Source organism: Rhinopithecus roxellana, chromosome 2 (genome assembly GCF_007565055.1).
Source record: "Rhinopithecus roxellana isolate Shanxi Qingling chromosome 2, ASM756505v1, whole genome shotgun sequence".
Lineage (NCBI taxonomy): Eukaryota > Metazoa > Chordata > Mammalia > Primates > Cercopithecidae > Rhinopithecus > Rhinopithecus roxellana.
Window position 1 is genome coordinate 184480675 of NC_044550.1, and position 27650 is coordinate 184508324.

Here is a 27650-nt window from a genome sequence, read left to right on the forward strand (position 1 = left end):
CCTTCTTATATGTGGAATTACAGTTTTTTCTTGTCCTTTCCCCCAAACCACATATATTAAATCATGGGACATTATATATCAACCCTCACCCAGGCTTTGGGTTATTCTATAAGGAAAAGCCTTTGTCAGAATTTGGCTGTCTCCTTCCTTTCCCATTCCCACAAAAAATGTGTGACTAAGTGGACAAAGAACTCAGCACTGGGCCTGTTTAAGACTCTGACCATATTCTCCAGAAGATTCTGATGGATGTTTTCTTCTAAATATCGTATAACTTTGCACCTATACTGAAGCATGTTTTAGAAGGTAAAACACTTGGGGCTTTATATAATAGAATTTAAAAGCATGCTATGTGTAGGTTTTAGAAAGTTTAATTTTGGTATTTGATCACTCCTTCCAAATGCTTATAGAAAAGGCAACCCATCACCACAAAAGGTTGACGAAGAGAAGAATATAGCAGGAGCTTTGTTCATATAGGTGCAAATTATAAGAATTAAAATAAGTTCAAGAGCACAGGATCTTCCACTTCCATGAAGTTGGTCTAAACATATGTTCTTTGACTTGATTTTAGTTCAAGTCCAATCTGTGCAGGGACCTATATAAGCATACATGGAATCCATCGTACACTCTTAATTCTGGTTTTGCCAAGAAAAAGATAAAGAATTTTAAGAGCTGGAAGTGAAGGGGTTATCTGTGTCCCCACCTAAGCAGCTGAAATGCTGCAAAGCATACCAGAAGGAAAAAAAAGAGAGAAAAAAAACCCAAATATTTTGTCAGGACCTTTTGAAGGAATGAAGGCTTATGTAAAGCCCATCTCTTCAAATCAAAAATCATCTTAAAAAATCAAAGTATTGGCCGGGCGCGGTGGCTCAAGCCTGTAATCCCAGCACTTTGGGAGGCCGAGACGGGCGGATCACGAGGTCAGGAGATCGAGACCATCCTGGCTAACACGGTGAAACCCCGTCTCTACCAAAAAAATACAAAAAACTAGCCGGGCGAGGTGGCGGGCACCTGTAGTCCCAGCTACTCCGGAGGCTGAGCCAGGAGAATGGCATAAACTCGGGAGGCGGAGCTTGCAGTGAGCTGAGATCCGGTCACTGCACTCTAGCCCGGGCGACAGAGCAAGACTCCGTCTCAAAAAAAATCAAAGTATTTATAGGATTATTTACAATGTTAAAGCCTAGAGAGGGTTAGTCTGTGGTCACATAGAAACAGAAGCCCTGCTAATATTGCTTGTGGATATCTACTGGGAATCTGTATTTTTGTACTAAATAATAATAAAGAATATAAGTTTATCATTTATTTCCTATTCTGAAATGTTTTTCTAATAATTCAATTATTAGCTTCCCAGAACCTTTAGCAAATCTCCATCTGAACAAAAAGTAACAGAAACTTTTAAGTAAATGTTTCCAGGTAAGAAATGACAGGCCAGGCAGAATATCAACATTCATGTCTATACCCTGTCCTTTTTATTCCAATAAGAAAAGCAGGATAAGAAAAATGGGTACTGCATCATTTTTTTAATAGGAGAGGAGTGTTTCTATTAGAATCATTCTCTCTGAACTGCCTAAGTAGGAAGCGGAACTGCAGGAAAATGGCAGAGGTAGAAGATGACAAACATAAGGAGGGTTTCCCCAAGCGTCCACATTATTATGTTATCATAAGTTACCTAATTACTAACTTCATCTCTATGTATTTTAAAGAAATATAAGGATGCTGTTTTTTCTTTTTTTCAAAAGTCACTAAGGCAAAAAAAGTTGCAAGCAATCTTGGTTACTGAGAATAGAAGTGTAGTGAAAGTGAAATACTAAGTACTATCCTTGTCTTGGGGATTAAACCTATATAACAAAAGTGAAAAGGGGTCATGGTTTAAGAGACACAGAACTATTTTAGAAGAGTCCGAGTTCACGTGGTAGTTACCTCTAGTTCATTACACTGCAATGGCAGAACAGGCTTGCAGATACAGACATGAACAATGCACCGAGAATCTGATATTATCAATGATTGGGTTGTAAAGGCATCATTAATATATGTACAGAGCTTCAATTCCCTAGGCTTTTTCAAAAAAGTGGTATTTTTATTTATTGGTCAACTCAGAAATAATTTCTCAAAGTTTACTCAGCTTTTAGTTAGGAACTGATACCAATTTTTCTAACCCTGGGGAGAAAACAATAAGAAAAACACCCAACCTACATCTCCAAATGGTTTTTTAAAAGTCCAACAAATTCAAAGTCAACTTTTTGGTGACATTTTATAGAGAATCAGAGCTTAAATGTAATAGCTTTCAGATTTCTTCCTTTTATAATTAAGTTGTGATATCAGACTTGTGACGTGACCAACTGAAAAATGCCTAATGATGTTTTGGGATCAGTTTATTTGCTGCACTATTTAAGGTCTTTGCCTGTTTCACCAAATCCTTTTCACTAAATAAAATAAAAATGACAATGAAGTGAAAGGGGAATGAGAAAATGGATAAACAGGAAACACAAAAATAGCAAGAGAATAGGTCAGCTTAATATTCAAAGAGATAAGTCATTATTTCTTTCTGTTTGCTTTAAATTCCAAGTCAAAGCATCATTGAAAATGAATTTGATACATTTCACTTCAAAAGCACAATTTATGAACAGTAAAATCATTTTGTTAAATCATAAACATATAACTATGTATGAGCAAGTATACAACCGTCTTTCCTAGGTAAGACTGATACATTTTTATTTGGCTATATAAGAGGTTTCAGGCTTATTTATAAATTTGCCATTAAGTTTTGAGTTAACATTAATATGCATTGTTGTTCAGGACCCTTACTAGTTAAGAATCATCTGAATATAAGAAGTCACTCATTAATCCATTCATTCATATATCTACTGAATGAATGCTTATATATTCAAAGCACTGTGACAGATCTAAATGAGTGAACTCAAAAGATTAGTTAACTAATCTCAGGGAGCTTACGCTTGCATCGGAGGACACATATATAAAGGGTTAAAATGTAAAGTAGACAGTGAGAAGAGCCATAAACAGTATAGATAAATATGAATATGAAGCCACGGGAATTCCCAGAAAGATCATTTCTAGCTGCAAAGAGGTATCAGAGGAAACTCTGGGGAGGTGGCATTTGAGCCTAAACTTAAAAATGAAGAATAAGGGAGTGGGAAGAATTAGGACATTTCTAATTGGTGGAACTATCGGGAAAGAAATGAATGAGAAAACTGGGAAGTACATCCAGGGACCAGTAGTTTAGTTTTGCTCAAGTGCAAGAAGGGTGACGAACAGGTGTTGAAGGTAGAAACATCAAATGACCTTGGGTGCCATGTCACATTCAATCTTGAAGACTCAGCCATTTCTCTTGGCTGCTGAGTTGCCAGACAGAAAATGGTAGTTTCACACAAACAGAGAAAGAGAGTAGCATAGGAAGAAGATGTGCTTTGGGCAGACTAAATTGTAGATACTGGTGAAAGATAGCTGCCCAAAGGATGAAAACTCAAGACTGGCCTCCAGATGAAGGTAAGAGCTGGGGAAACACACTGGAGGTGACAGTGGAAGCTACAGAACTACCCAGGAGAAAGAAAAGGGAGATAAAAAGAAAAGGGTTAAAGAAGGGAAAGATCCAGAATAGATCCTTGGAGGACACCTATCTCTCACTGCCTCTATATACCCCAGCATCCAAGTATTCAAAGACTTTTGTGATGAACAATAAAATCACAGAATTACATACATATATTTAAGGGTCCTTTCATGCTTTTAAGTATCCTTCCCCTAACCTATGATTCTGATAAGGGTTAAGAGTTCTGATGTTCAAAACAGTTGTCAAAGGCTGACCTTTCCTTTTTTTATTTTTTTTAAGGCTAGTCAAGTAACTGACATTTCCTAAAAACATTTCAGTCCTACCTTAGAAAACATACATAATATTTAATTGGCTTTTTTTCTACCAGAATGTCCTATGCTAATTTGGAAGAATTTCATATATTTTCTGTTTGCTGAATGTACAGCACATTCTCTTCACTATCAGCACTGACAACCAAAGTGTTTCATTAAAGAACCAGGACTTTTACCTTTGTTCAAGTTGTTTAATGGTAGCAGCCATCTGATTAGTCTTCTCTTCCAAGCGACTGTTTAATTCACTTTTCTGTTTTACTCCTAAGTCTGAACTCTGTTATGGAAAATAATGATAAACAACCTGTATAACATAAATCCTAAAATTACAACCACACACGCCTTTTGAATCTAATGGTAAGTGGGAAAACAGAAATGTTCATATATTTTGATATCAGTTAATCCTCAAATGGAAAAAAAGCAATTTATCTAAAGTTAGCATTGTTATTTGCAGTGTTATCACAGTAATAGTTCATCAGTGTATCACTTTCCAGTGTAAAAGCTAATAGAATATATAACTCAGCTGGCATGGTAGACTGCAGAATAGAAATTATACTATAGGATAAAAAAGACCCTCACCCTCTATTATAATGTGAAAAGTGGTCATGGTTTTCTATAACAGCAATACAGGATCCCATGAGAGTCTGATTCTGAAAGTAGTTTATTGGCAGCTAGCATTAAAATGAGATGTGATTCTTTCCTCTTGTAATTAAAGTGTGATTCTGGAGGATAAGATGGGAGAAGGGGAGCCCCAGGATTTTAGAAAGCCAGTGAATCTATTCCTCATACTTCCCCTACCTGCAACTTAAAGGCAAGTTCGTGCTTGAGAGCTCTGAGGTCATCCAGCTGCTGCCGAAGAGATACCAGGGCATCCTGCTTCTCGCAGACATCCTTCTCCAGCATCTTCATGGCCAATTCCATCTCCTGCCTCATGCTGATCTGCATCTCCAGCTCTTTTTCAACATCCTGCCCCCAAAGGTAAGTAAATTGCTTACACTCTGTTTCTTCAACTAAGTACAAACCATAATATTTCACAGGAAAAAGTATACCAAAACTCTCAGGTCGAATATTCTAGCAAAACAGCTTAAGCTACCATTCATTTTCAGAAACATTAACAATAATTAATTGATAATGAACAATAATTAGAATACACAATAACATTTGCCCAATAATGTACAAATCTGAAAAACCTGCTAAGCCAAAGGTAGTGCTATTTTTTTTTTTTTTTTTGAGACGGAGTCTCGCTTTGTCGCCCAGGCTGGAGTGCAGTGGCGCGATCTCGGCTCACTGCAAGCTCCACCTCCCGGGTTCCCGCCATTCTCCCGCCTCAGCCTCCCAGTAGCTGGGACTACAGGCGCCCGCCACCGCGCCCGGCTAGTTTTTTGTATTTTTAGTAGAGACGGGGTTTCACCGAGTTAGCCAGGAGAGTCTCGATCTCCTGACCTCGTGATCCACCCGCCTCGGCCTCCCAAAGTGCTGGGATTACAGGCTTGAGCCACCGCGCCCGGCCGGTAGTGCTATTTAATATGTCTAAAATATACACATATTTGAGACACTTCATTAGACCTTAAGACAACTGATGGTCATATCTTATTATAGAAATATACATACAGGATTACAGTAGTCAGCACAAAATGAATCCCCCTAATGTGAATCTTGTTGATATATTCAAGAGCCCAGGGAACCCAGAGGACCATCTGGGTCCCTGAGGTAACATCGCAATTACTGAGGATGACTAGTATGGTTAAGAGGCTAACAGAATTTTTTTTTTTTTTTTTTTTTCTTTGAGATGAAGTCTAGCTCTGTCACCCAGGCTGGAGTGCAGTGGCTCGATCTTGGCTCACTGCAACCTCCACCTCCCGGATTCAAGTGATTCTTCTGCCTCAGCCTCCTGAGTAGCTGGGACTATGGGTGCGTGCCACCACACTCGGCTAATTTTTTGTATTTTTAGTAGAGATGAGGTTTCACCATGTTGATCAGGCTGGTCTCGAATTCCTGACCTCGTGATCCACCTGCCTCGCCTCCCAAAGTGCTGGGATTACAGGCGTGAGCCACTGTGCTCGGCCGCTAAGAGAATTTTTAGTTCACTTAACATAAAACTTCTTTTTGTCTCAACCATTACTGCAACATTATTTGGGTGATCAAAGACACAAAGACCTGAGGATCTTCTGCAACTGCCTTGTGTCTTGGGCTCACCTAGGACCTCGCCTACTTTCTTAGTTTCCTTCCTTCTTAACAAACATTTGTCTTACTGTGATAAAAGGATATGAAAAATTTTAAGATTTTTATTATGTGCCACTTCACTGAGATTCTCGTTTTACATGATTAGCATTATAGAAAACGAATCACACCCCCTCTTAAAATGCTGACATATATTATTTCTGCGACCTTTCTTATGAAAAGTATTACATTTTGAGATCTCAGTCACAAACACATAGAAGGCAAATGCTAAGTATTTTAAGGATGTTAAAATAACACCACTTTGCTTTCAAAAAATCTGAAATTCTGGCTGGGTGGGATGGCTCACACCTGTAATCCCAGCACTTTGGAAGTCTGAGGTGGGTGGATCACAAGGTCAGGAGTTTGAGACAAGCCTGGCCAATGTGGTGAAACCCCGTCTCTACTAAAAATACAAAAATGAGCTGGGTGTGGTGGCAGGTGCCTGTAATCCCAGCTATTTAGGAGGCTGAGGCAGGAGAATCTCTTGAACCCGGGAGGTGGAGGTTGCAGTGAGCTGAGATTGCACCACTACACTCCAGCCTGGGCAACAGAGCAAGACTCCATCTCAAAAAACAAAACAAAACAAAACAAAACAATAAATAAATAAATCTAAAATTCTGTTATATTCTGTCAATTTGTAACATACATATATTTTTGAGAGGGTCTCCCTCTGTCACCCAGGCTGGAGTGCAGTGAGATCTTTGCTCACTGCAGCCTTAACTTCCTTGGGCTCAGGTGATCTCCCTCCTCAGCTTCCCAAGTAACTGGGAATACAGGCATGCACCACCAAGCATGGTTAATTTTGTAATTTTTGTAGAGATAGGGTCTCCCTATGTTGCCCAGGCTGGTCTCAAACTCCTGAGCTCAAGCAATCCTCCCAAAATGCTGGGATTACAAGTGTGAGCCATGGCACTTGGCCTGTAATAATTTTTTAGTACAAGTTAAGTCACTCCTTACTTGCAGGCTCCTCCTTATTCTTAAAGACTTTCTGGGGAGTTCCTTGTGTTTGTTATACTATATAAACTCCAGAAGAGTTAATACGTGGAAACCAGGGGTTATTAATATAGTAACACTAGCACCTGGAGAAAATCCAGTACAGGAACAGTATCCCTTATTATAAATTCTTTTTTAAAAAAGCATGACTGACACATAGTAATTTATGGTGTAGAACATGATGTTTCGATAATATAAAAATTGTGTAATGACCAAATCAGAGAAATGAACGTATCTATCATCTTAAACATTTATCATTTCTTTGTGATGAGAATATTAAAAAGTCTCTTTTCTTTCCAGCATAAAGAAAAGATGAATATTTAAGGTGATGGGTATCCCAATAACACTGATTTGGTCTTTACAAATTACATGAGTATATTAAATTATCATATGTACCCTGGAACTATGTATATCTATTATGCATCAATAAAACAACAACAACAAACCTTTCTTCTAACTATTTTAAAATGTATATTAATGTTAACTCTAGTCACCACATACTATGCAACAGAGGACCAGAACTTATTCCTCCTATCCAACTATAGCTTTGTACCTGTTGACCAGTCTCTTACTATCCCCTGCCTCCTCTCCCCCTAGTAACCACCACCTTACTCTCTATTTTTATGAGAACATTTTAGGTTCCACATATGAGTGTTATCATATGGCATTTCTCTTTCTGTGTTTAGCTTATTACACTTCACATAACGTCCTCCAGGTTCACCCATGTTGCCACAAATGACAGGATTTCATTCTTTTTTATCGCTGAATAGCCTCACATTGTGTTTATGTACCATGCTTTATCCATTCATGTGTTGATGAACACTTAGGTTGATGCCATATCTTGGCTACTGTGAATAATGCTGCAATAAACATAGGAGTGCAGATTCTCTTTGATATACACCCAGTAGTGGGATTGCTGGATCATATGCTAGACTGATTTTTAATTAATATATTTTTTATTTTTTGAGACGGAGTCTGGCTCTGTCGCCCAGGATGGAGTGCAGGGATGCAATCTTGGCTCACTGCAGCCTCCACCTCCCAGGTTCAAGCAATTCTCCTGCCTCAGCCTCCCAAGTACCTGGGATTACAGGTGCATACCACCATGTCTGGCTTTTTTTATTTTTTTTATTTTTTTTATTTTTAGTAGAGACAGGGTTTCACCATGCTGGTCATGCTGGTCTCGAACTCCTGACCTCATGTGATCCATCCACCTGGCCTCCCAAAGTGCTGGGATTACAGGTGTGAGCCACCGTGCCTGGCCCGATTTTTAATTTTTTAAGACAACCTTCATACTGTTTTACATAGTGGCTATACTAATTTATATTTTCACTACTAGCAGTGTGTAAAGGTTCTCTACATCCTTGTCAACACTTATCTTTCAATTTGATAGTTGTCATTCTGATTAGAGTGAGGTGATATACTCTCTATCTATATATTTATATGTATTTTTTTAATTTCTAAAAAAATCTTAAGACTAATACTGGATGATAAGTTTTCTATTTATATCTAACACCAATAATAAATCAGAAATAAAAGCTAAAAATAAAATAGAGTAATCTTACATTAACAATTCTTTGTAAAGAAAAGAGGAGCCGCCACTCCAAGAATCTTTGCAGGGATAAGGACTTAGGTAGGAGTGAGACTGCATAGTTTAAAAAAGTAGGTTCTGTATACTTAACATTGTTGTAATACAAACTACAAAAGCAAAAAAATAAAAATTAAAATCTTATTGTTGAGAATACTCAGAAAAAGATTGAGAAAATATGATAAGGAATGTGGTTTAAAAAGAGATAAACCATTTTATAGGATCTATAGTTTTTCAGAACACTACTGATATTTCTAATCTTGGTCTGTATGATAAAACGTGTAAGTGGGCAGTTACCTTTTAATATATTACTGAACTATTAGAAATTAAGCAAAGTTTACCAATCGTAATTGTGTCTCTTCTTTTAAATGCTTTCTTGCTTCACTTAGTGCTTGTCCTTCTGCAGTTCTGTCTTGCTTGGGACCCTCGAAAAGACAAATAACATTGTACATATTTAAGGATTTGATCTATACAGAATTAGTAGACACTAACACTGCTACTTAGTAAGAAACAAAGATCATACTGAAGCAGGTATCATAACGTACAAACACAACAAAGAAATTGAAGAAGTCTAGTGTATTTTTAAAGGTTAAGCTGAATTGGGGGTTTCCTGACACTTTATTTAAAATCCTAAAACAGGTTACCAAACCAGATAACAGAAGTTTTAAAAATCAGCCTCTAAAAATAACATAGTATTCATTTCAAAATATGAGTTGGGTTATAGGTTTTCTTTTATTTTCTTTTTTGAGATGGAGTCTCACTCTGTCGCCCAGGCTGGAGTGCAGAGGCTCAATCTCTGCTCACTGCAACCTCCACCTCCTGGGTTCAAGTGATTCTCCTGTCTCAGCTTCCCGAGTAGCTGGGATTACAGGCGTGTGCCACCACGCCTGGCTAATTTTTGTATTTTTGGTAGAGACGAGGTTTCACCATGTTGGCCAGGCTGGTCTTGAACTCCCGACCTCAGGTGATCTGCCCTCCTTGGCCTCCCAAAGTGCTGGGATTACAGGCGTAAACCACTGCACCCAGCCCAGGGGCTATAGGTTTAAATGTTAATACATTCAATCTCCAGAGAATTCACAATTGGTATCTTCAACTATCCAGCAAGATCACAGATAAAAACAAGCAGGTCATAAAAAAATTATTCTGAGCAGTCATGAAGTCCATGCATTAAAGTCAATCACTTTACTCATGGAAAACTGCTTTTGTCCCCTCGCAGAGCCTAGTAACTCTTTAAGAACAATTTTAATAACTATGGATTTGAATTCCTAGGGACAGTAGATTAGAAGCATGAAGATAAAAGGAAGTAGAGAGATCATCCTAGGGATAACAACACTAAGCATCAATAAAAAGTAAGAGATGCTAGTGAATACAAAAAAGATAGGGAAAAAAACATCCACAGAAATCGGGGAATATTTAAGTGTAGGTGTCAGAAGCTCCATCAATTTCAATAGCCTCCTAAAGTGGCACTATTATAATTTAGTAGAGAATTGTCAATGTTGGTAATTATGATCCTCAGTCATCATAGAGGGCTAAATGTATTAAATTATGTCCTTAATTAAGAAGGCTCAGAATTGTACAAAACATAAAGGTTTACAAAATTCTAATCAGACATGTATAAAAAGTTTGGTGCTTTAAGGAATTAAGTTATCTAGAAAATACATTTATATGGTAGCTCTTTCCCAGTGATATATAAATGAGGTGTCACTTCTTATAAAACAGTAACATGGTGTAAAAGTAATATTATATTTAACATAACAAATTGTTAAATACTGTATGAATCATTAGTACATAAAAACAAGAAACTGAATTAGACTGTTTTGTGAAGTCTCTAAACAGATGTAGGTGGCTGTGAAGCCAAGAAGCATCTTGTAGGAAAAGGCGCATAACCCTCCCACAACCTTCATCACACATGCATGGAGTCTAAATAAAAAGTGTACTTGATACAGGCCAGCTGATTAAAATAGTCCTTTAGAGACTCCCCTTTACCACTAACAAGCTGACATGCTCTCAATGAATATTTTTTAAATCCAGTAAGATTAACCTTCCGATTGGATTCCAGTATGTAGGAACTTTCCTCTTTAACTCGTTCCATTTCTTCTTGTAAGGTAATGATCCTGTTGTTTGCAACTGCAAGCTGTGGATAAAATTTTAAAAATAATCTTTTATCTTTTTAAAATTAACATAGTATAAGATAATTCACAATCTGCTAGGATGTAATTCTCGGGCTTGGATATTCTTAGAAAGCAAGCAAGCTATAACCCAATAAAAATGTTATTATAGGAACTCAAAAGAAATATTTCTCTTTCTTTATTTTTCTGAGACAGGGCCTCGCTCTATTGCCCAGCCTGGAGTGCAGTGGCATGATCTCGGGTCACTGTAACCTCTGCCTCCTGGGTTCAAGTGATTCTCATGCTTTAGCCTCCCAAGTAGCTGGGACTACAGGCATGTACCACCATGCCCAGCCAATTTTTGTCTTTTTAGTAGAGACAAGATTTCACCATATTGGCCAGGCTGGTGTTGAACTTCTGGCTTCAAGAGATCTGCCCACCTCGGCCTCCCAAAGTGCTAGGATTATAGGCGTGAGCCACTGCGCCTTAAGATGATCTCAAGGGTGTTCTTACAGATATACACATATTTAGTAAGAAAAAAATATATTTATTAAGAACATCTATTTCTAAAATGTTTAATAAAGGGGTCGTGTCACACCATGGAACCCATGTGACAAACCCTCTATAAGATCTTTTATAGATGATTTCTTAAAAGATTAAAGACATGAACTCCAAAGTTCTCATGCTAAAAATTCCATTAAGCATTGAGGCGATTTTTCATTTCAATACCTAAAAAGATCAGGTAATGTTATTAGCAGTAAACTGCTATGGGGAAACATTTATATCTCTTTCTTAGAAGGAAAAAGTAAGGTGGAAACACTTTTTCCTTCTCTGCATCTACTAAACTCCCAGAGAATATGAAGGTGCCTGCACATGAGGCTGGGAGGAATAACCAAGCAGGCTCCTCTCAGCCAGGCTAGTCTCGCCTTCTCAGTCATTGTCTCCTCACTAGCAGTAGGTTCAGGCTCTGTTCAGTTCCTGTACTAACATGGTAAGCACAGAGAAGCTCATGCTTTCTAGGGGCAGGTCTGAAAACCCAGTTCTCTCTCAGATCCTGTGGCCTAAAAATGTACATGAAACCAATTCTGGGCAAGTAGGTCTCCTCTCTGGATCCAAGTATGCCCTCAGACAGGTTGTTCCAAAATCTTGATTTAAGAGAAACTATTGGGAAACCTGATTATGGCTGCAGATCACAGGAGGCTTTCCAATTCAGCTTTACCAAAAATGAAGTAGACATTTATTTATCTATATATATATTTATTTATTTGAGACAGGGTCTCCCTCTGTTGCCCAGGTTGGAGTGTGGTGGCACAATCTTGGCTACTGCAGCCTTGGTCTCCTGGGCTCAAGCAATCCTCCCGCCTCAGCATCCCGAGTTGCTGGGACTACAGTGTGCACCACAACACCCGGCTAATATTTTTGGTGTAGAGACGGGGTCTCACTATGTTTCCCAGGCTAACCTTGAACTCTTGGCCTCAAATGATCCTCCTGCCTTGGCTTCCAAAGGGCTGGGATTACAGGTGTGAGTCACCATGCACGGCCTGAAGTGGGTATTTATATCTGCATCTGCTTAATTCTTCTTAGTCTGTCATTCAGATTCAAAACCCAGGAGGGGAAAAGAGGTCTGCTATCTTTTTGACCGGCCTTTTTTTTTTTTTTTGAGATGGGGTTTCGCCATGTTGTCCAGGCTGGTCTTGGAATCCTGGCCTCAAGTGATCCACCCACCTTGACATCCCAAAGTGTTGGGATTATAGGCGTGAGCCACCATGCCTGGCCTTACTGGCTCTCTTAACCCAAAACGGAAATGGGCAAAGGCAGAACTAATCCCATCTGCTCCCTTAGAGCATATTTTCTTTAAGAAAGTAAGTGTTGTTGGTAAAATAAATAAGTAAATGAATAAATATTGTTAGTATTAATATAACTCTAAGGAAGACGAGTCTTATGACTGAGAGAATAAAATTAACAACTATATTTATTGAGTGCTTATGATGTGTTAGGTGCTGTTCTAAGCCCTAATCATGTATTAAATCATTTCATTCACACAGCAATCTCACAAAATGTTATTATTGCTATTTCCATGTTACAGATAAGTAAATCAAGGAATAGAAGCTTAAGTAATTGGCCCAGGATTAGAAGACTAGCAAGTGGCTGGGTGCAGTGGCTCATGCCTGTAATCCCAGCAGTTTGAGAGGCCGAGGTGGGTGGATCACCAGAGGTCGGGAGCTCAAGACCAGCCTGGCCAACCTGGTGAAACCCTGTTTCTACAAAAATACAAAAATTAGCCAGCTGAGGTGGTGCATGGCTGTGGTCCCGGCTACTCGGGAGGCTAAGGCAGGAGAATTGCTTGAACCAGGAGGCGGAGATTAAAGTGAGCCGAGATGGCGCCACTGCACTCCAACCTGGGTGACATAGCAATACTCCGTCTCAAAAAAAAAAAAAAAAAAAAAAAAAAAAAAAAAACAAAAACCAAAAACGAAACAAAAAGCCCCCAAAAAACTAGCACGTGCCAAAGCCAGGACATGAACCCAAGTAGCCTAACTTTACAGAGCATGCTTAATTGCTATGCTGTACAGATTCAACAAAGTAGCAGCAGAATAACAGTAAAAAATCTGTGCTGAACATTCCAAAAGTCTATATGGTAAGATTCTAAGGACCATAAGCACAAATTAAAGTTTTAAGATTTATAAAATTTAAAAATTTTTGTCCAGAAGTAAAGGCCACAGAGCTGAGTAATAAAAAAGGAATTTAAAAACTATAATAATGAAAATGTTCATTCTAAAGAAAAACCGATTAAAAGCATCTTCCTGACTAGTGCTTCAATTTGATTTTATTTAAACTAAATTCATCCCATGGGGTGTAAGGGCATCATTACAATTAGAAATAAAGAAGGTGGGCCAGGCACAGTGGCTATGCCTAGAATTCTGGCACTTTGGAAAGTCGAGGCAGGCGGGTTGCTTGAGCTCAGCAGTTCAGGACCAGCCTGGGCAACATGGCAGGACCCCCTCTCTACTAAAAATAGCCAGGTGTGGTGGTGTGTGCCTGCGATCCCAGCTACTTGGGAGGCTGAAGGTGGGAGATCACTTGAGCCTGAGGGGCAGGGGTTGCAGTGAGCCATTGTGCCACTGCACTACAGCCTGGACAACAGAGTGAGAGCCTATTTCAGAAAAAAAAAAAAAAAAAGAAAAAGAAAGAAAGAGTAAACTCTTTGCCATCTGGACAATGTTATCTAGTATTTTTCATAAAAACATATAATGCTATTTAAAGAAAAAATATCTGTAGCTAAGGCTTTGGCAAGTTAAGGAAAAAAATATTTTTATTAGAAGTAAACGATGAGGTTATTTTTCTGTTCTTATTTTAGGGACTTTTCTAAGAGTTTTCATATTCCTATCTGATCTTCAGAGTTAATTGTGAGGCTGAAAAGGAAGTATATTGTAAACACTCATTTTCCAGTGACAGAACTGAGCCCCTTGGAGGTCAAGTGACTGACTTACTCAGGAGCACATGAGTTACATAAGCATGATTTGTAGGCAGGGATTACAGATCTTCTGACCAGTACTCTTTACCTTATCTATGTAACTGTCCCAGGAAGAAAACAAGGACAAAGTGGGTGGGGAGTTTGCTAATTTGGAACATAAATCAATGTCTGGCACATATAAATATTTGTCTAGCTCTTGCACATAAACAGTGTGTGAAATGTTCACTGAATGAATAAATGATGAATATGCTATATGTTAAACATTTAGTCTAAGCTAGCCCAGAAAAAACATGCACACAAAAGAAACCAAGATATGCCATCAACCAGACAACATGCCCCTACACAGTCTAACTGGGTAAATGAGATCCCTGCAATAAGCCAACTGGCCATTCTAGTCAGAATAAGGAGTTATGGGCCGGGCGCAGTGGCTCACGCCTGTAATCCCAACACTTTGGGAGGCCGAGGCTCACGCCTGTAATCCCAACACTTTGGGAGGCCGAGGTGGGTGGATCACCTGAGGTCAGGAGTTCAAGACCAGCCTGACCAACATGGAGAAACCCTGTCTCTACTAGAAAAATACAAAATTAGCAGGGGTGGTGGCGCATGCCTGTAATCCCAGCTACTCGGGAGGCTGAGGCAGGATAATCGCTTGAACCCAGGAGACGGAGGTTGTGGTGAGCTAAGATCGTGCCATTGCACTCCAGCCTGGGCAACAAGAGCGAAACTCCATCTCAAAAAAAAAAAAAAAAGAAAAAGAAAGAAAAGAAAAAAGAATAAGGAGTTACGTACTACAGTTGATATTATTTGAAAAGTCAAGTTCTTTCTTTCCAAGGTTACATAAAAATTATTGGTTCTACTAATGCATATTAAATTCTATAAGTCAATCAAAGAATTTCCAAAACTTACCTCCTCTGTCAGTTTAGTGTTGGATTTTTCTAATGCATCTACTTTTGCCTGAAGGTTGTTTACAGTAGCACTATGAAGAGAAAAAAAAAACATATCACTTTTGAAAAACAGACAATACCCTGTACCTTCCTTTTTAAACGCTTCACACTTATCCTTCACTGTCTAATGTTCACAATTTTTTATTTTATTTTATTATTACTTCTTTAGACGGAGTCTCGTGTCGCCGAGACGGGAGCGCAGTGGTGCGAGACTACAGGCATGCACCACCAAATCCAGCTAATTTTTGTATTTTTTGGTGGAGATGGGGTTTCACCCTGTTGCCCAGGCAGGTCTCAAACTGCTGACCTCAAGTGACCTACCTGCCTTGGCCTGCCAGAGTGCTGGGATTACAGGCATGAGCCACTGAGCCAGGCCTTAATGCTCACAAATCTTGACCTCTAAGCTTACAAAAGGCGTTATCAGCTTTAACTGCTATATCTTTGGCATTTGAGTTTTAATTCAATAAGTATTTATTCAATGAAATAAAAGAGTTCATTCCCTACAGAGTAAACTTTAAGGTTTATCTACATATGATAATAACAGGCTATAAGAATTAAATGCTTACATGCGCCAAACCGTCTTCTAAATTATGTTATTTGCGTTATTGCATTTATTCCTTTCAACAACCCTTAATGTCAGGTATTCTCATTTACAGATAAAGAAACTAAGGCATAGAAAGAGTAAATAATAGTGCCATTGTTTTTTTTTTTTGTTTGTTTTTTTTTTTTTGTTTTTTTTCAGGCAGGGTCTGGCTCCGTAACCCAGGCTGGGGTATAATGGCAAGACCAGGGTTCATTGCAGCCTCAACTTCCCAGGCTCAAGTGATCCCCGCACCTCAGCCCCACAAGTAGCTGAGATTACAATCGCACACCCAGCTAGTTTTATTGAGTTTTTTAATAGAGACAAGGTCTTGTTATGTTACCCTAGCTCATCTTGAACTTCAGAGCTCAAGCAATCCTCCCGCCTTGGCCTCCTAAAGTGTTGGGACTACAGGTTTTGAGCCACCACACCTGGACGATATGATTAATTTAAAGGTACTAATATAATGAGTGGTTTACACAAGATCAGCCCTGAAATATGCAGCTATATCTACTCAACTGAAAAAGCCACCCATTTCAACTGTATGTCACACATTTAAAAATTCTTAACTGAATGTATTTATTTATTTATCTATTTAATCACTAGAGTTATAATTACGTACATAATATTATATACTGCTATTTTATATTATATATAACATTATATACTGCCTTTCACTAAAGGTCACCAAAACTGTTAAATGCCATTTATTTATCTAGTGCCTAACTCAGTGCCTGGCAAGCAGGAATTCTACAAATATTTGTTGAACGTTGTCTGAATTTATCCTCACTGCTCACCTTACTCTTCCATTCTCCTTCAACAATTCCCCAGTAAAGTAATATATTTATTCATTATTTACCTTAAATGTCTGTTCAGTTCTTCTACATAGTTCTTCTGGTCCAGAATTGCAGTAATCTGACCGTCTCTGGGGGAAGGGGAAGAAAACAGAAATAAACTAAATAACATAAGAAATATCAAGATCCCAACCCTACTTCACCCCATCTTTTCATAAAACATGAGAAAAAAATTGTGGCACAGATACACTGAACCGTAAGACAGATTTGATGTAAAACCCTCTTGACATATCAACAAGAGTCAAGAGTTTAAAAATGACAAAACCCCACACTAATAAAGCTCTTGTTGTAGCTTACAAACCTTAGTATTAATAATTTAGGTCACAGGTATGATGTTGCAATCTATTAGACGCATTTAAAGGATAAAAATTTTCTTGTTAATAGGTTTTTCAGCTTCAGTAGTAGTACTTAATAGTAACAATTTCCAGTCGTCATAGGACTTGAATAAAGCTCACTCTGATGTAATATAGCTGTTCTCAAGGGCTAAATATTTGTCTGTAAGTGCTATTTAACGTTTAAAGTGAATGGTTAAAAAGGCTTTCATAAAGATCAAATGTTTATATTATATATAATACATATTTAATATTATATATATTTAATATTTTATATATATTTTATATATATATATATATATATATACGGATTTTTTGTTTTGTTTTAGTTTTCTTGAGACGGAGTCCCGTTCTGTCACCCAGGCTGGAGTGCAATGGTGTGATCTCGGCTCACTGCAGCCTCCACCTTCTGAGTTCAAGTGATTCTCCCGCCTTAGCCTCCCAAATAGCTGGGATTACAGGTACCTGCCATCGTGCCTGGCTCATTTTTTTTTTTATATTATTGTAGAGATGGGGTTTCACCATGTTTCCCAGGCTGGTCTCAAACTCCTGATCTCAGGTGATCTGCCTGCCTTGGCCTCCGAAAGTGCTGGGATTACAGGCATGAGCCACCACACCCGGCCCAAATGTTTATTATTACATGAAAAAAAAAAACTGGATAAAGGAGGTTCGCAACTACAACCAACTAATCTATAGTGACAAAAGATAAACAGCCAGATTTTTCAGCTGAAAGATAAAATTAAGGCCCCAAACCTATACAACTACCAAAAGAACAGTGAGACAATCTTAGCTCTGTGTCAAAAATCAAAAACATCAGACTAATTATGCTTTCAATGGCTACACTTATAGAGAATAGATGTGCTTCTGATCTCTAATTACTAAGTACCCTAATGAATATTTTAATTTTAGATTTACAAGAAGAGGTATAAAGGCAGTACAGAGTTCCCATGTACCTTCACTCAGTTTCCCCTAATGTCAACATTTTACATAACCTCACGGTGCATATTTCATATTGCCAATTTTAAGCAAACTGAGAATGCAACTCCTCTGGTCAAAATGACCATGTTTTTAAACCCTGCTATAAGACATGCAGAATTGGAATCCTTTAGAAAATTTTTATTTTCTTTGCCCCTGAACCACATAGCAGGAAAATCATTAAACAAACAAAAAAACCCTTTTAGGGTTTAGTGGTAGGCATAATAGTCAGATATTTCTGGCAAGACTTTATTAAAGCTATATGATCAGAAATTCTTTCAGCAAGTCTGTTAAAACAGTGTTGTAAACTTTAAATACTACCAAAGGAAAAAAAAATACTACATCAGGAGAAAAGAAACCTAATTTTATTTGTACGTACCCTTCAGTACCCTTACTGCTGTTCCCGTCCTTGAGATACATTGAAAAATCTATAACTCCAACCTACAGAGAGAATTTTCAGGTTTTAATACAAAATTAGATACTCTTTACAAGACATAACACAATGTCTCCTTCTAGGCACTCAAAACAGTAATACAGTCATGACACTTACTAGAAATGTATGATTAAAAATTTACTGTTTTACTTTCAGTTTAATCAAGAATTAACAAGGGCGGGAAGTAAAGAATCAAGATTATGTCAATAAGACTAGAAGACCAGATCACAACTAAGACAGTCAACGGAATACTTAATATAAATAAGGTCTAAAGTTTCTTTCTCTTTTGCTTATTTCGAGTATTCCGCTACTGAATCCCTGTTCATTTCTAGAAATAACTTTTTAAAAATTAGCACATTTCCCCTGCAGAAGTTTCAGAAAATACAGCTAAACAAAAGGGGAAGTAATATTAAACACTCATAATCCCAACCACCATAGATGACCATTGCTAACATGTTGGTGTCTATTCCTCCAAGCTTTCACTGATGTATACGTGTTCATTTTTCAAGATTGCCACTTTATGATTTAGCTTATTTCTTTTTAAAAATCCACGCCAAAGGCCGGGCGCAGTGGCTCACGCCTGTAATCCCAGCACTTCGGGAGGCCAAGGCAGGTGGATCACCTGAGGTCAGGAGTTCGAGACCAGACTGACCAACATGGAGAAACCCTGTCTCTACTAAAAATACAAAAATTAGCTGGGCATGGTGGCACATGCCTATAATCCCAGCTACTCAGGAGGCTGAGGCAGGAGAATCGCTTGAACCCGGGAGGTGGAGGTTGTGCTAAGCCGAGATCTCGCCATTGCACTCCAGCCTGGACAACAAGAGCAAAACTCCGTCTCAAAAAAAAAAAAAAAAAAAAAAAAAAAAAAAAAAAAATCCACACCAAAAAATCGTACTTCCCTTTCTATTTTACCAGAATAAAACATAACAGAAGTTTGTGATGGAATTTCATACAGAAAGGGTGAGAAGTAATTAAAGTGAAAACATTATTTATTGGGCAATTAATATATACTAGGCCCTGTTCTAACTGCATTACATCAAGAAATCTGAAACAAGAAACTAAGTAATTATAAAATATATTCAGCTAGAAAATGAGGAAGCCAGAATCCAAAACTAGACAGTTAGCTTCAGAGCCTCTACTCTTAACTACCATGCTTTAATGGCCTGCAGTACAGTTGGCTCTCCTTATCAGCAAGTCCTAGAACCCAGGGACACAGAGGGCTGACTTTAAGGGGCTTGAGCATTGTGAGTGTTGGTATTCACAGAGGTCCTGGAAACAATCTCCTTTGGATACTGAAGGACAACTGTCCAGTTGATCCCTGAACAACACGACTTTGAACTGTGCGAGTCCACTTATATACTATATATACACAATATAAAATATGTATTTACATTTATATTATATTATTTTATTTTATTTTTGAGACAAAGTCTCACTCTGTCATCCAGGCAGAAAAAAATAAAGGTTTTCCTCCATCTCTGCCATTCCTGAGACAGCAAGACCAACCCCCTCCTCTTCCTCCTTGTCAGCCTGGTTAGTGTGAAGACCTTTATGATGATCTGGTTCCTTTATGATAATCCATTCATTTAAATGAATAGTAAATATATTTCCTCATCTTTATAATTTTCTTATAACATTTTCTTTTCTCTAGCTTACTTTATTGTAAGAATACAGCATATGAAATATACAATAGGCCAGGCACCATGGCTCATGTGGGATGTTTCTACCATGTGGTGCCTTACTCTGGTGTTCAAGAGTCAACTGCATATATTTTAGTATACACACATGCACACACACCTCATTTTATTGCCCTTTGCTTCACAGATATTGCACTTTTTACAAATTGAAGGTTTGTGGCAACCCTGCGTCAAGCAAGTCTATTAGTGCCATTTTTCCAACAGCATGTGCTCGCTTCATGTCTGGGTTTCACATTTTGGTAATTCCCACAGTACTTCAAACTTTTTCATTATTTTTATATCTGTTGTGATAATCTGTAATCAGTGATCTTTGATGCTACTATCAAAATTATTTTGGGGCTCCATGAACTACACCCATATAAGATGGCAAGCAATCCATAAATGTGTGTGTTCTGACTGCTCTACTTACTGGCCGTTCCCCCATCTCTCTCCCTTCTCCTTGGCCTCCCTATTCCCTAAGACACAACAATACTGAAATTAGGCCCGTTAATAACCCTGCAATGGCCACTAAGTGTTCAAGTGAAAGGAAGAATTGCACATTTCTTACTTTAAATCAAAAGCCAGAAAAAGTAAAGCTCAGTGAAGAAGGCATGTCGAAAGCCAAGATAGGTCAAAAGGTAGGCTTTTTGGGCCAAACAGCCAGGTTGTGAAAGCAAAGGAAAAGTTCTTGAAGGGAATTAAGTGCTACTCCAATGAACAAATGAATGACAAGAAAGCAAAACAGCCTGATTGCTGAAAGGAATAAAGTTTGAGTGGTCTGTATAGAAGATCAAACCAGCCACAATATTCCCTTAACCAACACCTAATTCAGAGCAAGGCCCTAATGCTCTTGAATTCTATGGAGATTGAGAAGTAAAAAAGCTGCAGAGGAAAAGCCTGAAGTTAGCAGCGGCTGGTTTACGAAGTTTAAGGAAAGAAACTGTCTCCATAACATAAAAGTACAAGTTGAAGCAGCAAGCGTTGATGTAAATAATAGAAGCTGTAGCAGGTTATCCAGAATATCTAATTAAGATAATTGATGAAGGTGGATACACTCAACAACAGATTTTCGTTGTAGTCAAAACAGCCTTCTATTAGACAATGCCACCTAGGACTTTCATAGCTATAGATGAGAAGTCAATGCCTGGCTTCAAGGCTACAAAGGACAGACTGACTCTCTCGTTAGAGGCTAATGCAGCTGGTGACTTTAAGTTGAAGCCAGTGCTCATTTACCATTCTGAAAATCCTAGGGCCCTTAAGAATGATGCTAAATCTACTCTGCCTATGCTCTATAAGTGGAATAGCAGGCTGGGCGTGGTGGCTCATGCCAGTAATCCCAGTACTTTGGGAAGCCAAGGCAGGGAGATCACTTGAGGCCACCAGTTTGAGATCAGCCTGGGCAACATGGCAAAACCCTGTCTCTACTATAAATACAAAAATTAGCCGGGTGTAGTGGTGGTGCATGCCTGTAGTCCCAGCTACTCAGGAGGATGAGGCATGAGGATTGCTTGAGCCCAGAAGGTGGAGGTTGCAGTGAGCTGAGACGGTGCCACTGCATTCCAGCCTGGGTGACACATCAAGACTCTGTCTCAAAAAAACAAAAAACAAAAACCAAAAAAACAACGGGTACAGCAAAGACAGCACATCTGTTTACAGCATGGTTTACAAGAGTATTACATAAACTTAGTTGATAAAGCAGCAGCAAGATTTGAGAGGACTGATTCCAATTTTGAAAGAAATTCTACTGTGGGTAAAATGCTGTCAAACAGCATGGTATGCTACAGAGAAATCTTTTGTAAAGGAAGCCAATTAATGTGGCAAACTTCACTGTCGTCTTATTTTAATAAATTGCCACAGCCACCTCAACTTTCAGCAACCACCAAGCTCAGTCAGCAGCCATCAACACTGAGGTAAGACCCTCTCCCAGCAAAAAGATTACAACTCACTGAAGTCTCAGGTGATTGTTAGCATTTTTTAAGCAATAAAGTATTTTTAAGTTAAGTTATGTACACTATTTTTTTACACATACACTATTACATACTTAATAATAGCATAAACAAACTTTTTATTTAAAAAAATTTTTTAGAGTTTTATTTTGAGACGGGGTCTCACTGTCACCCAGGCTGGAGTGCGGTGGCACAATCATGGCTAACTATAGCCTTGACCTCCCAAGCTCAAGTGATCCTCCTGCCTCAGCCTCCCAAGTAGCCACCAGAACCAGCTAATTTTTTATTTTTTGTAGAGTCGGGGTCTCACTATGTTGCCCAGGCTGGTGTCAAACTCCTGGGTTCAAGCGATACGCCTGCCCCAAAGTGCAGGGATTACAGGTGTGAACCATCGCACCTGGCCTAGTATAAACAAACTTTTACATGTACTGGGAAACCAAAAAATGCATGTGACTTGCTTTATTATGATATTTGCTTTACTGTTGTGATCTGAAACCAAACCTGCAATATCTTGGGTTTGCCCGTGTTTGTGTGTGTATGTGTATGTAAATATGTATGTGTGTGTGTATATATATATTTAACAGAAAGTACAGCCAAGACAAAAATCTGAAAAACATTCGTAACATATAAATGAGTCAAACTGGAAGGAAAAACAACCTATTTTTTTATATTCCCATCAAAATGGAAAGAAATCCTGTTTATGACACATACAATATGGCCTAATTTGGTTGGTATAACCTAATCACATCCACTTCTGAGATAGCAGAACTCAGAGTGACATGTATGGTAATGAGTCTCTTTCCCATACCTGAGAGTCCAAGTCTTCTCCTTTCATACAGAAATTGGCATCAATGACATTCAGACCCACCAACAGACCAGCAATTATGGCTCCTTCTTCTTCCATCATGAGGGCATTGGGTTCATAGAATTCACTGTAAGAGAAATCCACGGAATTCCTTATTGTAACAAAAGTCTTAAAAATTCAGTGATGTAATCATGAGACAAGGACAAAAATGCTTGCTTCATGGTTGATTATAGTCATCTACAAAAATAGTAAAGAAATTACAAAAAGAAAGGCTTTAATAAATATTTTATTTTTAGATAACAGGTGGATGTTGGCAAGTGGAACTGGAGAAAAATTTTTTTAAAAGAAAAAAGATAATAGGTGCATGAATAGATTCTTTAGATAATAGTCTCGCAGAAAGACACGTGATTGAACAGTATTGTGGTTGAGGCAGGTATTCAGACTTTTCTGACATCTTTGTACTTGTGATGTACCGTCACTTAATTTTGCAATCTTTTACGCATCTTAAAGCATTTGTTTGGTAGCTCGGTGCGGTGGTTCGCATCTGTAATCCCAACACTTGGGGAGGCCAAGGCGGGAGGACTGTTTGAGACCAGGACTTAGAGACCAGCTTGAGCAACACAGTAAGACCCCATCTCCATTAAAAACAAAAAAAAAATCTGAATGGATAAAAATTATTGGCTGGGCACAATGGCTCATGCCTGTAATCCCAGCACTTTGGGAGGCCGAGGCAGGTAGATCACTTGAGGTCAGGAGTTCGAGACCAGCCTGGCCAACATGGTAAAACCCCATCTCTACTAAAAATACAAAAAATAACTGGGTGTGGTGGTGCACGCCTGTAATCCCAGCTACTCAGGAGGCTGAGGCAGGAGAATCGCTTGAACACAGAAAGCAGAGGTTGCAGTACTCCAGCCTGGGTGACAAAACAAGACTCTGTCTCAAAAAAAAAAAAAAAAAATTTGTGAAGACCCATAGATAATTAAATACTGCTTATAATGCACCTAAATTACTAATACACACACAAAGAAACCAGTGATGTAATTCATATGATTTAACTATTGCATTCCTTGGTATTTACCCAAATGAGTTAAAAACTTATGTTCACATAAAAACCTGCATACATGTGTTTATAGCAGTTTTACTCTTAAATGCCAAAATTTGGGAGCAACCAAGATGTTCTTCAGTAGATGAATGGACAATGGCATATGACTGAGCACTAAAAAAGGGAGCTATCGCTGGGCGCAGTAGCTCACGCTTGCAATCTCAGCACTTTGGGAGGCCGAGGCGGGTGGATCACCTGAGGTTGGGAGTTCGAGACCAGCCTGACCAACATGGAGAAACCCTGTCTCTACTAAAAAAAAAAAAAAATACAAAATTAGCCGGGCATGGTGGCACATGCCTGTAATCCCAGTTACTCGGGAGGCTGAGGCAGGACAATTGCTTGAACCTGGGAGGCAGAGGTTGTGGTGAGCCGAGATTGTGCCATTGCACTCCAGCCTGAGCAACAAGTGTGAAACTCTGTCTCAAAGAAAAAAAAAAAAAGAAAGAAAGAAAACAGGGAGCTATCAAGCCATGGAGGAAACTTAAATGCATATTACTAAGTGAAAGGTGTCAGTCTGAAAAGGCCATATACTGTATGATTCCCACCACATGACATTCTGGAAAAGGCAAAACCATAGAGACAGTAAACCCCTGGAAACCACAGTACTCTCACAGTACGATCAGTGGTTATTAGGGGTTGTAGGACAGAGAGATGAATAGGCAGAGCGTAGAGGATTTTTTAGGGCCGTGAAACTACTTTGTATGGTATTATAATGACATATGGATACATATCATTATACATCTGTCAAAATTCATAAAACATACAATACCAAGAGTAAACCTTAATGTAAACTATGAACTTTGGGAGATAATAATGTGTCAATGTAGGTTCATCAATTGTAACAAATGCACCACTCTTGTGGGATGTTGATAATGAGGGAGGTTGTGCAGGGGAGAAGGGTATATATTAAAAATCTCTGTACCTTCTACTCAATATTGCTATAAATTTAAAACCACTCTAAAAAATAGTCTTTTAGATTTTTTTTAAAAAAACCAAACAGGCCGGGCACGGTGGCTCACGCATGTAAACCCCACACTTTGGGAGGCTGAGGCAGGTGGATTACTTGAGGTCAGGAGTTCAAGACCAGCCTGGCCAACGTGGTGAGACGCTGTCTCTACTAAAAATACAAAAATTAGCCAGGCGTGGTGGTGCATGCCTGTAGTCCCATCTACTCGGGAGGCTGAGGCAGGAGAATCGATTGAACCTGGGAGGTGGAGGCTGCAGTGAGCTGTGATCGCACCACTGCACTCTGACCTGGGCGACAGAGCACGACTCTCTTAAAACAAAACAAAACAAAAACCAAAAACCCAGTGACTTGAAGTGTTCATTTTCAGTCAATTTGACATGATTGAAACAACACTGCAATCAATTTGTTTTCTTTTTCTTTTTTTAGATGTTGTCTTGCTGTCACCCAAGCAGTGGTGTGATCTCGGCTCACTGCAAGCTCCGCCCCCGGGGTTCACGCCATTCTCCTTCCTCAGTCTCTTGAGTAGCTGGGACTACAGGCGCCCACCACCACGCCTGGCTAATTTTTTATATTTTTAATAGAGACGGGGTTTCACTGTGTTAGCCAGGATGGTCTTGATCTCCTGACCTCGTGATCTGCCCGCCTCGGCCTCCCAGAGTGCTGGGATTACAGGCGTGAGCCACCGCGTCCGGCCAATCAATTTGTTTTCAACAAGTTACCTGGGACTACTGAAGGTCAACCTCAATCACTGTTAATAATCAATATAATTCACTGATATTAGTTCCTTATTTATTTTCTGATTCTCTCTAAAAGATATTAACAGGCTGGGCGTGGTGGCTCACGCCTATAATGCCAGCACTTTGGGAGGCCAAGGTGGGTGGATCATGAGGTCAAGAGATCGAGACCATCCTGGCCAACATGGTGAAATCCCATCTCTACTAAAAATACAGAAATTAGCTGGGCGTGGTGGTGTGCACCTGTAGTCCCAGCTACTCGGGAGGCTATGGCAGGAGAATGGCTTGAACCCGGGAGGTGGAGGTTGCAGTGAGTGGAGATTCCGCCACTGCACTCCAGCCTGGCGACAGAGCGAGACTCTGTCTCAAAAAAAAAAAAAAGATATTAACAAATGACAAAATTGCACAAAAACAGCACATGAATGAGCTGCAAATTTACCGTTTCTCTCAAAAACTGATCATATGCTGTATTTGTTCTTTGATAGCCTCTGAAGGAAACTGAGTAGAACTAGAATGAACAAGGTTCTTTGACAGTTTATTGTCCCAAAAGCCTCACCTTATGAATTGGTCAGAAGCGGAATATGGCTGAATTCCAACATTCACACATTTCCAAATCTCAGGTAACTAAATGTCCGTTCCATGAACTTTCACAAAAACACATCTGTGTAATCACTATCCTGATCAGGAAAGAGAACAGTACTGGAATCCTAGAAATCGGTTCTTTCTCTCTTCCAATCTCTACCCGCACTTCTCCAAGGTAACTATTATCCTGATTTCTATCACCATAGATTGATTTTACCTATTTTTGATCTTTATACAATGGAATCATATAATAAAGATGGATAAAACAAAATAATGCTGTTTTGCCTCTCCTAGTTGTATCTATGATCTATCTGGAAGATTTTGTGATCATATATATATATATATATATATATATATTTTTTTTTTTTTTTTTTTTTTTTAGACAGAGTCTCACTCTGTTGCCCAGGCTGAAGAGTGGTGGAACGCTCTTGGCTCACTGCAGCTTCTGCTTCCTGGGTCCAAGTGATTTTCGTGCCTCAGCCACCCAAGTAGCTGGGATTACAGGTGTGCACCACCATGCCCGGCTAATTTTTATATTTTTTTAGTAGAGACAGGGTTTTGCCATATAGGACTCCTGGCCTCAAGTGGTCTGCCCACCTTGGCCTCCCAAAGTGCTGGGATTACAGGTGTGAACCACTGCACCCGTCCAATTTTGTGCTATATTTGAATTTAATGCTACATGTCAAGTTCTTGTCTTATTGAGCCTGGCACATGCTAAGGTGCCTTCTGTTTTCTGGAGGTAAGTCTTGGCCTGCCCTGGAAAAGACCAATATATACCACAGTGACAGACAGAACACACATAACATAAATCATCCATTTGGGAGTATATGTGTGTGAGGTATGAGAGAAAGTATCAGTGAAGCTGTTATGAATCAACTGTTTCTGATCCACAAAAATGGTGAACTTACATGGTTTGACTTTATATGATGTAGAACATACCAAGGAAAGAACAAAGTTCAAGAAGGTGTTCATACCTGAGAAGTTCTTTCTTATTGATCAAAGCTTTCATATATTCTGAAAGTTTCTTTTGCATTAATGCCAAACGAAGCCAGGCTCTTCCTCTACCTACTGGTGTCCTACAACAACACAGAAATCAAACAACTAAAAACATAAGCAACAGAAGCAAAGGCTACAGCAGAATCAGTTCACTTATTCTTGCTAATAGTGTTCCAGTGTAACAAGCACACTGAGGTACTCCTTAGGACCTCTCCCAGCACATTCCCGGGCAAGGAATTTCTGTGTGTGGGCTAATGCGACCAGGGGGGTGTTTGGGACAAATGCTTTCAAAAAGAGTTACTGAATGTAACTACAATTTGAAGACCCAGCCTCTGGGAGACCCAACTAAAAATGTTCCATCAGATTAATAATAGCAAATCCTTATAAATTCAGGTGGATTATATAAATGTCCAAAGCATGAATGTGGACACAGGCAATCTAGGCCTCTATCTGATTAAAATTAAACCAGT

General features: G+C 39.0%; 1 protein-coding gene across 7 annotated transcripts in view; it reads right to left on the reverse strand.

The window, feature by feature from the left end:
* The window catches only part of RUFY3 (RUN and FYVE domain containing 3), a 106892-nt gene that overhangs the window by 20609 nt on the left and 58633 nt on the right, over window positions 1-27650 (reverse strand). For 5 of the 7 annotated variants that reach the window (XM_030924908.1, XM_030924931.1, XM_030924925.1 and 2 more), the window contains 9 exons: window positions 27159-27260; window positions 22803-22926; window positions 18316-18377; window positions 16635-16700; window positions 15158-15227; window positions 10710-10802; window positions 9010-9093; window positions 4669-4836; window positions 4050-4147 (listed from right to left, as the gene is read on the reverse strand). In XM_030924908.1, the coding sequence (XP_030780768.1) occupies window positions 4050-4147; window positions 4669-4836; window positions 9010-9093; window positions 10710-10802; window positions 15158-15227; window positions 16635-16700; window positions 18316-18377; window positions 22803-22926; window positions 27159-27260 (867 nt within the window). Of the gene's footprint in view, window positions 1-1723; window positions 2421-4049; window positions 4148-4668; window positions 4837-9009; window positions 9094-10709; window positions 10803-15157; window positions 15228-16634; window positions 16701-18315; window positions 18378-22802; window positions 22927-27158; window positions 27261-27650 lie in introns of those variants that run through there. The other 2 variants (XM_010384036.2, XM_030924937.1) reach the window with 1 other exon arrangement.